The 14,256-nt window shown below is 40.9% G+C and overlaps 1 protein-coding gene across 1 annotated transcript in view; it reads left to right on the forward strand.

The window, feature by feature from the left end:
- LOC118359127 (oxysterol-binding protein-related protein 9-like) overlaps positions 1-11,767 on the forward strand; it is a 37,234-nt gene extending 25,467 nt beyond the window's left edge. Inside the window, exons 8-25 of the mRNA XM_052480428.1 lie at positions 11-61; positions 745-783; positions 2,238-2,328; positions 2,876-2,980; positions 3,565-3,724; positions 3,954-4,066; positions 4,308-4,423; positions 4,499-4,584; positions 4,738-4,915; positions 5,379-5,466; positions 5,562-5,672; positions 5,837-5,900; positions 6,370-6,510; positions 6,644-6,722; positions 6,948-7,039; positions 7,253-7,388; positions 9,649-10,520; positions 10,552-11,767. Coding sequence (XP_052336388.1) covers positions 11-61; positions 745-783; positions 2,238-2,328; positions 2,876-2,980; positions 3,565-3,724; positions 3,954-4,066; positions 4,308-4,423; positions 4,499-4,584; positions 4,738-4,915; positions 5,379-5,466; positions 5,562-5,672; positions 5,837-5,900; positions 6,370-6,510; positions 6,644-6,722; positions 6,948-7,039; positions 7,253-7,388; positions 9,649-9,723 — 1,725 coding nt within the window. The 3' untranslated portion in view covers positions 9,724-10,520; positions 10,552-11,767. The remainder of the gene's footprint in view (positions 1-10; positions 62-744; positions 784-2,237; positions 2,329-2,875; positions 2,981-3,564; positions 3,725-3,953; positions 4,067-4,307; positions 4,424-4,498; positions 4,585-4,737; positions 4,916-5,378; positions 5,467-5,561; positions 5,673-5,836; positions 5,901-6,369; positions 6,511-6,643; positions 6,723-6,947; positions 7,040-7,252; positions 7,389-9,648; positions 10,521-10,551) is intronic.
- The last annotated feature ends 2,489 nt before the right edge of the window (positions 11,768-14,256 follow it).

The raw sequence follows: 14,256 nt of genomic DNA on the forward strand, positions 1-14,256 counted from the left end.
TTCATTTCAGAGTATGGTAGAGTCCATCAAGCACTGTATTGTATTGCTGCAGATTGCCAAGGTAAAAATGGTTCATTTCTTTGACTGTTGCACAGGGGTAGGCAATGTTTTTGGCTTGAGGGCCACATCAGGATTTCAAAATTCAGCGGAAGGCTGCAGAGATTTTTTTCTAACTGATTTGTTCGGTAAGAGCGAGCCACGGAAAGGGCAGTTATTTGAAAACGTATAGATCCTTTATAATTTCAACATACTTTCTAACTAGTTTTAGATGTTCAAGAGTGGCCTGGAGTGTTTTTTTAATTTAACCCAAATGAAAAAAAACACTAAAACCCGCGGGCCAGATCAAATGAGCAACCAACCGGCAAGCCATATGTTGCCCACCCCTGGTGTTGGGGCTCTCATTGCATTACTGTCATGTCATTGTTGTGAGTACATCACGATGCACTGCTTGTTTTAGCCATGCCAGTAGTTTTCCACTTGACTACAGCCTAGGTTGTAGTTTATTGTGGGCAGTTTGCTACATTCCATTAGGTTCCATTTTGAGATTTTGGAGAGGTGATCCTCTCACACTCGATCATCCTTGAGCTCCTAATGCTTTTCTTGTGTTATGTTGGCATGAAGAATGCTGACTTTCTAAATGACTTAACTGGTTTCTTGAAAGAGAAGCTCTTAACAAGCTCATATCATCATTACATACAAACAATTGAGCCATCCTAAGTAACATTTTCTTTTCAAAATTTTAAGGATCAAAGTAACGAACAGCAACACGCAAACGGACTGATAGTAAGTTTTGACGTTCTCTGTCCATAAGAGAAATCTAGATCAACCAAACCTCTATTCTTCTTTTCCGCTTAATTCACTCTGAACTATAGAAAAGAAGACAAATCAGATCTGGAACAATGCATGCCATTTGATAAATGGCTTTATCTGGTATATTGCTCTTTCCTTTGCCACTCCCCTTTTCCAGCTGAATGTCCTTAGCTTTTCTGTTGCTGATAATAGTTGGGTACTTTTCTCTTTACCCCTCATTTTAGACACAACATCATTCTGCTTCTTTTCTGACGTGCGTGTTTACGAGTGTGTGAGTGCGCTTATACCCTCCCCCCAACTCGCCATCGATTTCTCCTTACTGTGCATGCCTATTGAACCATCAAGGACTAATAGATGTCAACCCATCAAGGGCTGTTTACTGGCTTTACTCTCTTCCCATAGATGTTTTTAAGTCCCAATCCCATAGGATCAGCCCGCCAGGCTCGTCTTGTGAGAGTAGTCTCTCTGGCCATTAGCGTTACACGTGTAGACCCTCTTCTAACCATGGCTTAAGCACTATATAGCTCTAACCCCTTTCTTCTACCTGCACTAGAGGCATCCTTCGCTGTTGATTTAATCTCTAGCTAGCGAGGCCACACCGGTTTGATTTGGTTCCACCACGATGGAGTGGCAACATTTCTGTAATTGGCTATAATTAGGAGTGACTGCCTTTACTTTCCAGAAGAAATCCTCTCCCAAATCTCACTCTGACCCCAGATCTAAAGGGCAGAGAGGACTTACTTTAATTCACTGCATGCCTTCATTTTTCTTGGCTAGTTTCATATTTCCACTTTCCTGGCTCTCAGCAGAGTAGTGTGACATCTTCCATTCTGCTCGGTGCCCACACTGAGCGTCAGACCACTCTCTTCTCCACCCTGTCTGTCATCCCTCAGCATGCGGCTCCCACCACACTGTTGTGTTCTGAGATTGTGGAGGTCCTGATGAATTCTGGCCTCTCCTCTAGTTCTTGCTGTTGACATAAAGCTATGGCAGCAGTGCACTTGATATAGTGTGTACATTACAGAGATATCGGCCATAGAGAAATGTAGCTTGAGCATGTGGTTTTCACTTCACAGGATCATTTCAGTAGGGGACGTTATGCCATCACATTCTGTAGTTAACTGGAATGTGTTTTGTCCGATTTTGCAGGGCTGCAACTATACTGGATAGTATTAGGTTACAGTAAGTGTTGTGATATAAGTAGGTAGATATTGATTAGGTAGAACTTAATTAACCAATATTTCCCGGAAGCAGAGTGAAAGGTAATTGATCTTTCCAGTCATTAGCAGTGTGTATTTTATTATTTCATGATAGTCTGCTCCGTGTTGTTGCATGAAGTATTACTACAGATTGCGTTCTAGAGCGACGTGAGTTGCAAATGTATCTTATGTTTTAAGACTGGCACCGTTTTGTCTCGTCCTGTACAGAGCACCATCAACCCAGTGGATGGGATATTTCCGCCTCTGGACGCTTCTTTAGTCAATTTAGCCATGCCAACACAGACCACCCTCCCCACAGGTACAGTATACAGAGAGCCAGAAACACAATCTCATCTACAGTCCTATCAGAAAGATTTATCCATCAGAATAATAATACTCCTTTTTAGTCCACAAACTGATATTGCTGACATAGAGCTTTTTAAAAAAAAATGTTTAAACAAAAATGTTATTTCATGGACATAGAATAGCCTTGGATTGAATACTTTCAGATTTCTGTACCTGATGAATGTTTATTTCCTGAAACCATGTCTACAGTGCCACCTGGTGCGCTTGAATCTCTGATTCATCATGTCTACTTGGCCATGAACTTTTCCCAATGTAGAGCAATCAAAATTGGACACACATCCGATTCCAAATCTTGACCCCATGTTGCCACAGTCTGGTGACATTTTCATTCTCACAGTCACAGGTTTACATTAGTCTGACTACTTTGCAGTTTTTATGTGATTTGAAAAGCTTTCTCCCACCAGGTCTGTAATGACATTGTATCTGTTGCATCATAAAGCAGTGTTGTTCTAAAGCCAGAGCGTTCTCCTTTTTTTCTCTCATCGTCTTTCTTTCTGTAGATGGCTCTCAGATGTGTAAAGGAGAACAACGGCCCTCCACTTTACCGGTAGGGGCTGTTGTCACGGTGATGGGCAGTCTGCAGACTCCGACCCCCAACAGCACAGGTCAGATGTCACCTCACTTTAGTGGTCAGGTCATCAACACTACTAACAGCGGTACCGGACAAACATTGTGTTATGTACCGAACACTTGCATTTAGGGACTTGATTATCATGTCACAGTCACTGGTGTAGTGAAGGGTAAAACCATCCCCCCCAACTGTTTTCTCACCTTTTGCGGTAAAATGCATTAGAAGAATAGGAAATGTTACTTTTTTCACTGCGATCAGAGTACACAGACATTATGACATGTTCAATTACATTTTTTTAATTTACTCATATTTTCTAAAATGGGTTATTTTGGAGGGTCTTGCCTGTTTTCAATCCCGCTGATGCTGCTAAATAAATCCTATGCTGTGTACTAAGGAAGAAGCATGGGAACACGCATTGTACTGCAGGGGAGATTATGCAAGGAACAAACTCCTCATGGGAGTGTGGGAACGATGTGAGCAGACAAAGGGTGCCCATATGATCACTGACACGAAAGACCTGACATGGAGCCTCTGTATTGTTGAGTTTAATGCAGTTATAATTGTTTATGTACAAGAGTAAATAAACTCAACCCCCACATCTCTGTCTGTTTGGTTCAGGGAGTGGCCCCTCGGACCCCAGCAGCAGCGGTGCCTCTCCCAGTCACATGACCATCCCCTCCCACTCGGTCCCTGACTTCTCCTACTCCAGCAGCGAAGACGAGTTCTACGACGCTGACGAGTTCTACCAGAACAGCACGTCTCCCAAGCACCTTCTAGAGTGAGTGTGTATACAGTCTTTATCATAAACCATCCATACCACAGTTACTGGGGTTTACAGGGACCAAGGACGGGGAGGGAGGTTGTCCACCTCACCACATACTCGCTCTCATTATCATATAAGCTGTTTGTGTTTTGCTGGAGGTGTGTTTATATCCTGGGCCTTTTATATATTTCCTGTCAGGTAATCAGTTTCTTTTCATCTCTCCCTCCATCCTCTTCTCTGTCAGTTCTTCTCGGCCTCCTGCTGCCTTGCCTCACAGCAATGACGGAACAGTGCTGAAACGACCAGACACTAACGAGTCCCTCAACTCCTCCATGTCTAACGGCACCACTGATGCAGGTGATTCACACATGAACGCACACAAATCCACACACTCACATTGCCCTACTTGTCCACGCACGTGTCTACCCCAAACAATAAGCTATTTTTATTGAACAACAACATCACACATTCTGTTCCTGTTCTATTTTGGTGGATGTTTTATTTAGTAACAGAAAGGAGGACATCAGGATGTCCTGTATCAGTGGTGTTTGGCCGACTGTAGGTTTTTTAAACTTTACCTACCGTCTGCTCTGGTCAGATCAATTTGACAGCCATGATGACGAGGCGGAGGATCAGGGGGAGTCTGTGGAGGAGCACAAGAGTGTCATCATGCACCTGCTGTCCCAGGTGCGGCTGGGCATGGACCTCACCAAGGTAAAAGCTTTCCTTCTGTCCGTCCGTCTCTCGTCGTCTCTCTCTTGCTGATTTGTTTTATTTTCTTTCTCTCAGGTGGTCCTGCCCACATTTATCTTGGAGAGGAGGTCTTTGCTGGAGATGTACGCTGACTTCTTTGCACATCCGGATTTGTTTGTCAGGTACACCACTTCAAACAGTCCCCCAAAATAACAACAACATTGCTTTTCAGAATCTCCCCATCATTTCCATTGAGGGCATTCTGCACAGATGTGTTCAGGTGGAGCCACAACTTTTCCATCCAGTGGTGTGACGGCTGATGTTTTCATCCCCAGTATCGCAGATCAGCTGGAGCCCAAAGAGCGCATGGTGCAGGTGGTGAAGTGGTACATGTCAGCCTTCCATGCGGGGAGGAAAAGCTCAGTGGCCAAGAAGCCATACAACCCCATCCTGGGAGAGGTCTTCTTCTGCCACTGGGACCTGCCTTCAGAGAGCGAGGAGCCCACCGCAATGGTGAGCGTTGTACCACAGTAAAGGCTGACAACTTATATTCATTTGATTTATATGCTGGTTTTTAGAAATACTATAATTAAGCAATAAGGCACGAGGAGTGGGTGTGGTATATGGCCAATATACCACAGCTAAGGGCTGTTCTTAGGCATGGTGCAGCGGAGTGCCCGGATACAGCCCTTAGCCGTGGTATATTTGCCATATACACAAACCCCCGAGGTGCCTTATTGCTATTATAAACTGGTTACCAATGTAATTAGAGCAGTACAATTAAATGTTTTATCACAACGTGGTATACGGTCTAATATACCACGGCTGTGAGCCAATCAGCATTCAAGGCTCGACCCACCCAGTTTATAATCAATGTTATGTTTTGTGATACTGAGGCGCAAGTGTTTTTAATTGTTTCGTCAAACCTTTACTAATAAATTAATGTTTACCCCCGACTCCTCCTCCCAATCCTCAGGAGCCATCGTCAGAGGGTCCGGTGCCATGGTCTTCAGCCAACAGTGTGTCTTTTGTAGCAGAGCAGGTCTCTCATCACCCCCCAGTGAGTCCCCCCCCTCCCCTCATTCAATATTTGACCCAGCTGTCAGAGTACCAAAGCCATACATGTTAACTGTACTGTTTCTTTTCCTCTTCCTTGTAGTTTCTGCATTCTACGCAGAGTGTCTCAGAAAAAAGATTCAGTTCAACGCCCACATTTGGACCAAGTCAAAGTTCTTAGGAATGTCAATTGGAGTGCACAATATTGGCCAGGGTAAGACATTGCTTCACACACTTAGGCTTTCTGTTAACTTCAAATATTTAGCAACTATTATACATGGGAATGCTTCTTTAGCTCACATAGTCCAAAACATTTATCCTAATAAGATACAAAAAAATACCACACACTTACCACACGCTTCCTCATCTCTCCTACAGGATGTGTGTCCTGTCTGGAACATGACGAGCACTACATACTCACCTTTCCCAATGGATATGGCAGGTAGGGTCATGCTTGAAGAGTAATTATAAACTGGGTAGTTCGAGCCCTGAATGCTGATTGGCTGACAGCCATGGTATATCAGACCGTATACCACGGGTATGACCAAACATGTATTTTTACTGCTCTAATTACGTTGCTAACCAGTTTATAATAGCAGTAAGGCACCTCAGAGGTTTGTGGCATCCAGGCACTCTGTGTTGCGTTGTGCAAAAGAACAGCCTTTACCTGTGGTATATTGGCCACATACCACACCCCCTCGGGCCTTATTGCTTAAATAACACACACTATCACAGTGTCTCAAGTTTGTGGTACTGGAAATAAAAGACCCATTTCAATTCCCAATAAAACAGAAATCCAGCACAGCACACACAATTTACTGTATATGTAAAGTGAGTGTGTATAAATGGGTATAAGTTGCTATCTGGATTCCCTGACCTGACATGTAGTGAGGTGCTCCTTCTCTCTTCAGGTCGATCCTGACTGTCCCATGGGTGGAGTTGGGTGGAGAGTGTAACATCAACTGCTCCAAAACGGGCTACAGTGCCAGCATCGTGTTTCACACTAAGCCCTTCTACGGTGGCAAGAAGCACAGGATCACCGCTGAGATCTTGTAAGGGGATTTTGTTATTTGTAATCATCCACGTAGTGTTAGCCTATTCTTGCTTTATTAACTGTGCTCACAGCAGTATATATTTTTTCGGGTTGTGATGTTAGTTAAATATTATAAATGTGTTTGTTTGCAGTCCTCCCAATGACAAGAAATCATTCTGCTCCATTGAAGGAGAGTGGAATGGAGTGATGTACGCTAAGTGGGCATCTGGGGTGAGTTCAGTTAAAACATTTGATCTCTGCTGGATATCAATGTGTTAATAGGGGATTCAGGAAAGGATTGTTGTTTTAAGGAAATTACTATGTTCCATGTTTTTAATCCCTGACCTCAACATGTTCTCACTGAAGGTTGACCTCGTACATAAAAAGCAATATAGAAAGTGTTACAATTTAATACACTTTCAACCCAAACTTTTTATCTCTTGAATTTGAATCCAGGAAAACTCCTTGTTCATTGACACAAAGAAAATGGGCTGTATCAAGAAGAAGGTGAGGAAGTTGGAGGACCAGCTGGAGTATGAGTCCCGCAGGTGAGAAGTCTCTCTATTCGTTTTATTATGGGCAGTAATAAGTGGCTGTTTTGTGTTCGGTCCATTCGCCTTTCTGTGGACTTGGGGGTCGTAGCTCCTGCCATGGCATCCAGTTTAATGTGACTATCAATCCAGCCAGGCACAAAATTATCAGATTTAGCCATATTTAGTTTGGTCCGGAACCTCAAGTCACTGTTTGTCTTTGACCCTCAGCCTTTGGAAGGATGTGACGGTTAGTCTGAAGTCGAGAGACATCGATGCAGCAACGGAAGCTAAGCACAGGCTGGAGGAGAAGCAAAGGGGCGAGGCCAGGGAGAGGAAGGAGAATGAAATGCAGTGGGAAACTAGGGTGAGTGTGCCTGTTCTTATTACACATCTCCAGAGCCCTGACAGCAATATTAACAGCCACCCAGTCAATATCAAGGTTAATAGTTCACGGTCATGATGATTCTATTTATTTTGATGGAAGGTTTATGACTCATAGGGTGGCTCGCTTGCTTGGAAAAATAGTTGTTAATTGCAAATGTGCCTTCAGAATGTATTCACACCCCTTGACTTTCTCCACATTTTGTTGTGTTAAAAAGTGGGATTACAATGTATATAATTGTAATTTGTCAACGATCTACACAAAATCCTCTGTCAAAGTAGGAGATCATTTCTAATGTCTTGATTTAGTTAAGTATTCAATCCCCTGAGTCAATACATGTTAGAATCACCTTTGGCAGCGATTCCAGCTGTCAGTCTTTCTGGGTACAAGAGCTTCTGCACCTGGATTGTGAAAAATTTGCCCATTTACTCCTTTAAAAATACTTCAAGCTCTGTCAAATTGGTTGTTGATCATTGCTATACAACCATTTCCATGTCTTGCAATAGATTTTGAAGCAGATTTAAGTCAAAACTGTAACTTGATCACTCTGGAACATTCCCTGTCCTCTTGGTAAACAACTCCAGTGTAGATTTGGACTTGTGTTTTAGGTTATTGTCCTGCTGAAAGGTGAAATTATCTCCCTATGTCTGGTGGAAAGCAGACTGAACCAGGTTTTCCTCTAGGATTCTGCATAGCTCCGTTCCATTTCTTTTTTTTACCCTGAAAAGCTCCACAGTCCTTAAAGATTACAAGTATACCCATAACATAATGCAGCCACTATGCTTGAAAATATGGAGAGTGGTACTAATGTGTTGTATTGGATTTGCCCCAAACATTAAACACAAAGGTTTAATGCTTTGCCACATTTTTTTATAGGATTATTTTAATACGTTGTTGCAAACAGGATGCATGTTTTGGAATATGTTGTACTCTGTACAGGCTTCATTTTTTCACTCTGCCAATTAAGTTAGTTGTTGTGGAGTAACTACACTTTTTTTTCACCTTTTATTTAACTAGGTAAGCTAGTTGAGAACAAGTTCTCATTTACAACTGCAACCTGGCCAAGATAAAGCAAAGGAGTGTGACAGAAACAACAGAGTTACACATGGAATAAACAAGTGTACAGTCAATAACACAATAGAAAATTAAGTTAAATTAAGTCTATATACAGTGTGTGCAAATGGCATGAGGTAAGGCAATAAATAGGCCATAGTAACAAAGTAATTACAATTTAGCAGGTTAACAATGGAGTGATAGATGAGCAGATGATGGTGTGTAAGTAGTGATACTGGTGTGCAAAAGAGCAGCAAAGTAAATAAAAACAATATGGGGGATGAGGTAGGTAGATTGGGTGGGCTATTTACAGATGGACTATGTACGTCTGCAGCGATCAGTTGGCTGCTCAGATAGCTGATGTTTAAAATTAGTGAGGGAAATTGAAGTCTCCAGCTTCAGTGATTTTTGCCATTCGTTCTTGTCACTGGCAGCAGGAACTGGAAGGAAAGGCGGACAAAGAAAGTGTTGTTGATCCATCCTCAGTTTTCTCCAATCACAGCCATTAATCTCAAACTGTTTTAAAGTCACCATTGGCCTCCTGCTGAAATCCCTGAGCAGTTTTCTTCCTCTATGGCAACTAAGTTAGGGAGGACGCCTGTATCTTTGTAGTGCCTGGGTGTATTGATACACCATCCAAAGTGTAATTAATAACGTCACCATGCTCAAAGGTATATTTAATGTCTGTTTTTTTTACCTATCTACCAATGGGTAGGTGCCCCTCTTTGCGTGGCATTGAAAACCTCCCTGGTTCTTTATGGTTGAATCTGTGTTTGAAATTCACTGCTTGACTGAGGGACCTTAAAATTATCTGTATGTGTGGGGTACAGAGAGGAGGAAGTCATTTAAAAATTGTTATTGCACACACAGTGAGCCCATGCAACTCACATTTTTACTCCTGAACTTTATTTAGGGTTGCCATAACAAAGGGGTTGAATACTTATTGACTCAAGACATTTCAGCTATTCATTTGTAATTCATTTGAAAAAACATCATTCCACTTTGACATTATGCTGTGTTGTGTGTAGGCCAGTGATGGAAAAAGAAAAATCACAATTAAATTCAGGCTGTAACACAACAAATGGTGAAGTCAAGGGGTGTGAGTACTTTCTGAAGGCGCTGTGACTTTTGGATTTTTATAAGCACTATTGTAGTCCCCTCTGATTGATTTTTTGTTTCCTCCCTGTAGTTGTTCCATGAGGATGGGGAGTGCTGGGTCTACGATGAGCCTCTACTGAAAAGAACTGGATCACAGAGGCACTGAGGCCAAAGATGCAGATCTTGGAGTCTTAATAAGAACTCTTTTGCAAACCACTTCTTATCCAAGCCTTGGAATGACTGATGATTGAACATGATCACAGCTTTGCATTTTCAAAGTTAAAATTTAATGAAATCAAGAAGAAACATCTACAATGTAAAAAATAATAACCGTTGTTTTGCCAAACCCACATCCTCAACCTCCATCCCCTGAACGACTAAAAAAAGCATGACAAAAACAGTACCAATGCCCTTCGGCTACACAAACAAGTCCTCACAATCTTGCAGGAGGATCCCTCAAGGGTCTGTTCTTTTCCTCGAGGGGGCGGGTGTTTTGATCGAACAAACCTCGAAAAACAGCGTTCTGTATCTCAGGGAAGCTGGTGACTGAGGAATGAATGGTGTACTTACAGGAGTTAGACAGCCTTATGGTGGAATCACAAGGGGAATAACTTGGCTTGCCAACAACTAGCTACAGCTGTTTATATATAGATACTTATGATGAATGTATATATATTCTCTTTTTTTTAAATTGTATTTCTCTTTCTTTCTGGCAGTAGTAAATATTTTAGGATATGAACTCTATGGCAATACATCAGGAATCATTCCTTTTCCTTTCTACATTCGTGCCCTCTCAAGTTCGTTGACATTAGGCCGTCATTGAAAATAAGAATATGTTCTTAACTGACTTGCCTGGTTAAATAAAGGTAAAAAAAAAAAAATCTCTCCCCATGTACTAACTCCATCTAGTGCAGTGGTGTCAAACTCATTTTGTCCCGGGGGTCGCATTATGTCTTCAACGAGGTCCAGAGGGCCGCATTAAGTCTTCAACGAGGTCCAGAGGGCCGCATTGAAAATGGGTTATTTCCTCACCGTCAATTTTTAAAATGTTAATTTCTGATGCTCCCTGACTGTCTAGCTTTAATTTTGGTGATTTATTAGTGAGCTGGACACAGTCAAGAAACTGTGATTGTAGGTCCATGATCATTTCAACACAGTTTAGATTTTATTTTAGTCATTTTAAAGTCTATTGAGTTTTTTAAAAAGTTTTTTTTAATGCTAACACCTACGGGCTTGGACTCCCACGCGGGCCAGATGTTTGACACCCCTGGATTAGTGTATGTTTATCTGCTCAAGATGACCAGAGGGGCACCCAAGAAGTCTGCATTTGCAAGATAGACAAAGGTGGAGTCGAGGAAGAGGACTTGTCAACATGTTTATTATTTTCCCTTGTGGCATTTATGAACAAATGTATGTCTTTTGATTTGTTTTTCAGGTGATTGGGTAACATGCTAAGGCGGTTTTATTGAGTGCTAAATTTGGTTGAGGGTACACAATTTAATACCAGGTTAGATTATGTCCAGTGGTGGTGTTAAATAGGAGAGAATAATTGTCTTGTTTCTGCCATTAATCGAAAGGTTCATTCCCCATTCAGTGCCACATCATTTTAAACTAAATAAGCAGATGTTTGGATAAGTACCTAAATGAAAATCTCAATCTTTCACTTGAGCACATGAATCATATGACTGTGGATATTCTTCAGCGAACCCATTATGTGAAATATTGTGAGCTAAAGACAGATCTATTCCTTTTCCCCTCAGAAGGATTTTTATCAGTAAGCAAGGCCAGGTAATACAGTACATGAATTGACATTTTGGTTATTGGAAAGGAATTGTGACCAAAACCATTTGTAGCGATAGAGCACATTCCTGCTGAATACACGCACGCAATGATTGCCTGTGGTGAAAAACTCAACAAGTTCACTTAACTGAAATGTAAAGGTGGAGTATCATCCTTTTATCTCTAAAGTGGATACATACAGTATCTTCTAATATAATAGAATTTACAGAGGTTACAAACTCAAGCCATTTTTCTTTTCATGTTATGTCTTTGTTAGTTGATATTGAATCAAGGCCTTGCCATACATTTCAGTATCGCTTCAAAAGAGCAATCGGAACAAAATGTATTTTTTATTTCCTTTGAATCATAACCATTGATTGTATTAGATTTTCATGTTTATTGATGCATAATATTAAATCTCCATGAGTTTACCGCTGTGGTGTTTGACATCCTTCATTGAAAAAGCTTGTGGCTGAAGCAGTACAAGTACATAAGTATACATTATAGTAATGAAACTCAAATGGCATATCTGATATGATAAAAAGTAAATTACTCATAGTATTTGAGTATCTATTCAGATTATAAGTGATATGAAATTAGCTGTTCTGTGACTAAAGCCTTGTTCACACTGCAGGCCTTTGCTCAAATCAGTGTTGTTTTCTGATACTGACTGTCCAAACAGCAAGTCACAAGTGACCAAATTGGATTGGTGTGTTCAGACAGCAGTCATTTGCTGACATGGATACTACGCTAGTTGTCATAGTAAGGATGGGTGTTTGCACAGTGGTGTAGGCTGATTGGTGGTGCTCGTGCTTCCTATCACTCAGAAGTTATGTAGCATGCTGAGATGACAACAATACCTGCCATGGATATTTCCCAGTTGCCTTGAATGTTCAAAATCATAGTGTAAGAACATTTTTTTTTTTTAAAGCCTCAATGGATAAGAAGATCCAACTTAATTTTTGTCTAGCCACAACAGTCGACTAGCTAGCTTGCTAGCTGTTTAGCTTTATAGCACATTCACTGATTTGTTTGTAAACAATTAAGCTAATTAGCTACGACATGTTATTGTCAAACTGTCAACAGAGTAGCTAGCAAGCAACAAGATATGCCAAATAATAGTCCAAAAACCACTTGCAGGCAAATAAATCAGATTTGACCATTCGGACACGTCACAGGAATTAGATTTATATCTGACTTCAAACCACCTACGAAGGTGGTTTGAAATGTGGCTTGAAATATCCTATTGCTTTTTGGCTGTTCAGACTGCAGGAAAAAATACCAGATTTGAATCAGAAATGCAAATAAATAGGATTTGAGTCATTTCAAACTGCCAATGTGAACACGGCTTAGTCTACAATGAGCTCAACATGTAGCGCATACCAAAGGTGAATCTCAAAAGTGGCTTTTTCTCTCGCCTCCATCTTTACTAATTGAAAAAAAATTAACCGCTGTAAGAAATATAGTGAATCCTTTTTGCTTTCACATCAGTGCAGGTGGAGGAAATAAGGAGAAGAATCCACTGTACCATTGAAATGCACCCAGGTGTGGAAAAAAATGCAGGTGTATCATAGCCACTTTATAGAGCACATTATTTTATAGAGTATATTTAATATTATTTGCTTGTATCCAACGCAATTTGTGGACGTGGTTTGTTCTTGATCATACTAAAATGCAGCAGAGATTGTATTTTTGGTCAGAAAATAAATGTTGGCTAAACTTCTCAAGTGTTTTCTGGTTCTGCTTTAATTTACCACATTTTTACTGGGTCTTACACTAAAATGTTCTCGTATTTTTGTGCAACCCATACCTCATTGGTACGACCCAGTAGCCAATGAGAATAGAGATAAATAGTTACGCGTCTTTTTGTAGGCACTAACTCCGCCATGGTTCGTTTTTGGATAAACGCCGAAAATAAGGTCTGCGGTAAACACAGGTTTATGAGATGTTATACGTTTTGTCCTGTAAGATCATTTTCATTACTAAACGTCAATTTTTGTGAAATTTGAATAATTCATGTATTTTTTTTAAATGCACGTAAATGCTTCATAATTCATAAAGGTCAAGTTAACTGACTGCTATTATATCATAGAACAAAACGTATAAGATCTAATAAGCCTGTGTTCACCTCAGACCTTATGTTCGTTGTTATTCCAAAACATTATTTCCGCATTCATTTTTCCAATAGCTGAACGAAACACGGGTAACTCGTTTCCGTGTTTTAGGACTACAAGCCGACGAGCTCTTGCGCTGAAACAGATCACACGTTTTCATTGGTTGAGGTGTCTGATTTGGTCAACAAAGTAATTAATGGCTTATTTGCATCGTGAGGTTTATTTAATCGAATATACGTTTTGTAATGCTTAGGTTATTACGCGTGTACTGATTTAAGGACACGTGACATCCCGGAAATGTTGAGAAAAAAACACTTTATATCGAAGTTGTGCCTGTTAGTGCTATCCGGAATCATTGGGACGTCCCTACCCTAACCATAACCCTTAAACAACATGTACCTTTACCATTTTAAACGTCAACGTCAGTGTGGGTAGGGACGCCCCAATAACATTTATATAACTAGGAGAAGCCCATTGAGCACAGTCTATTTTTCAAGGGAGACCTGGCCAAGAGGGCAGCAACAATCAAATACATTACGGAATTTAAACATAGAACAATACAATACAACAACATGATCCAGCCTAAAAAAGCATTTACACTCCTCTGTAACAGACTCTCCCATCAAAATGTAAATTCATTCAGTGGCACTAACATATCTAGATGAAGCATGGATTGCAGACTATTACATGCATCTGGTGCACAGGACTAGAAGGCAGTCTTGCCTAATACTGTAAATGTCCTGGGGACTTTAAGTAGCAACCACCTAGCAGACCGGGTATGGTAACTGTTGCTGGTGAAGGAGACC

This window comes from Oncorhynchus keta, chromosome 26 (assembly GCF_023373465.1).
Source record: "Oncorhynchus keta strain PuntledgeMale-10-30-2019 chromosome 26, Oket_V2, whole genome shotgun sequence".
In the NCBI taxonomy this organism is placed as follows: Eukaryota; Metazoa; Chordata; class Actinopteri; order Salmoniformes; family Salmonidae; genus Oncorhynchus; species Oncorhynchus keta.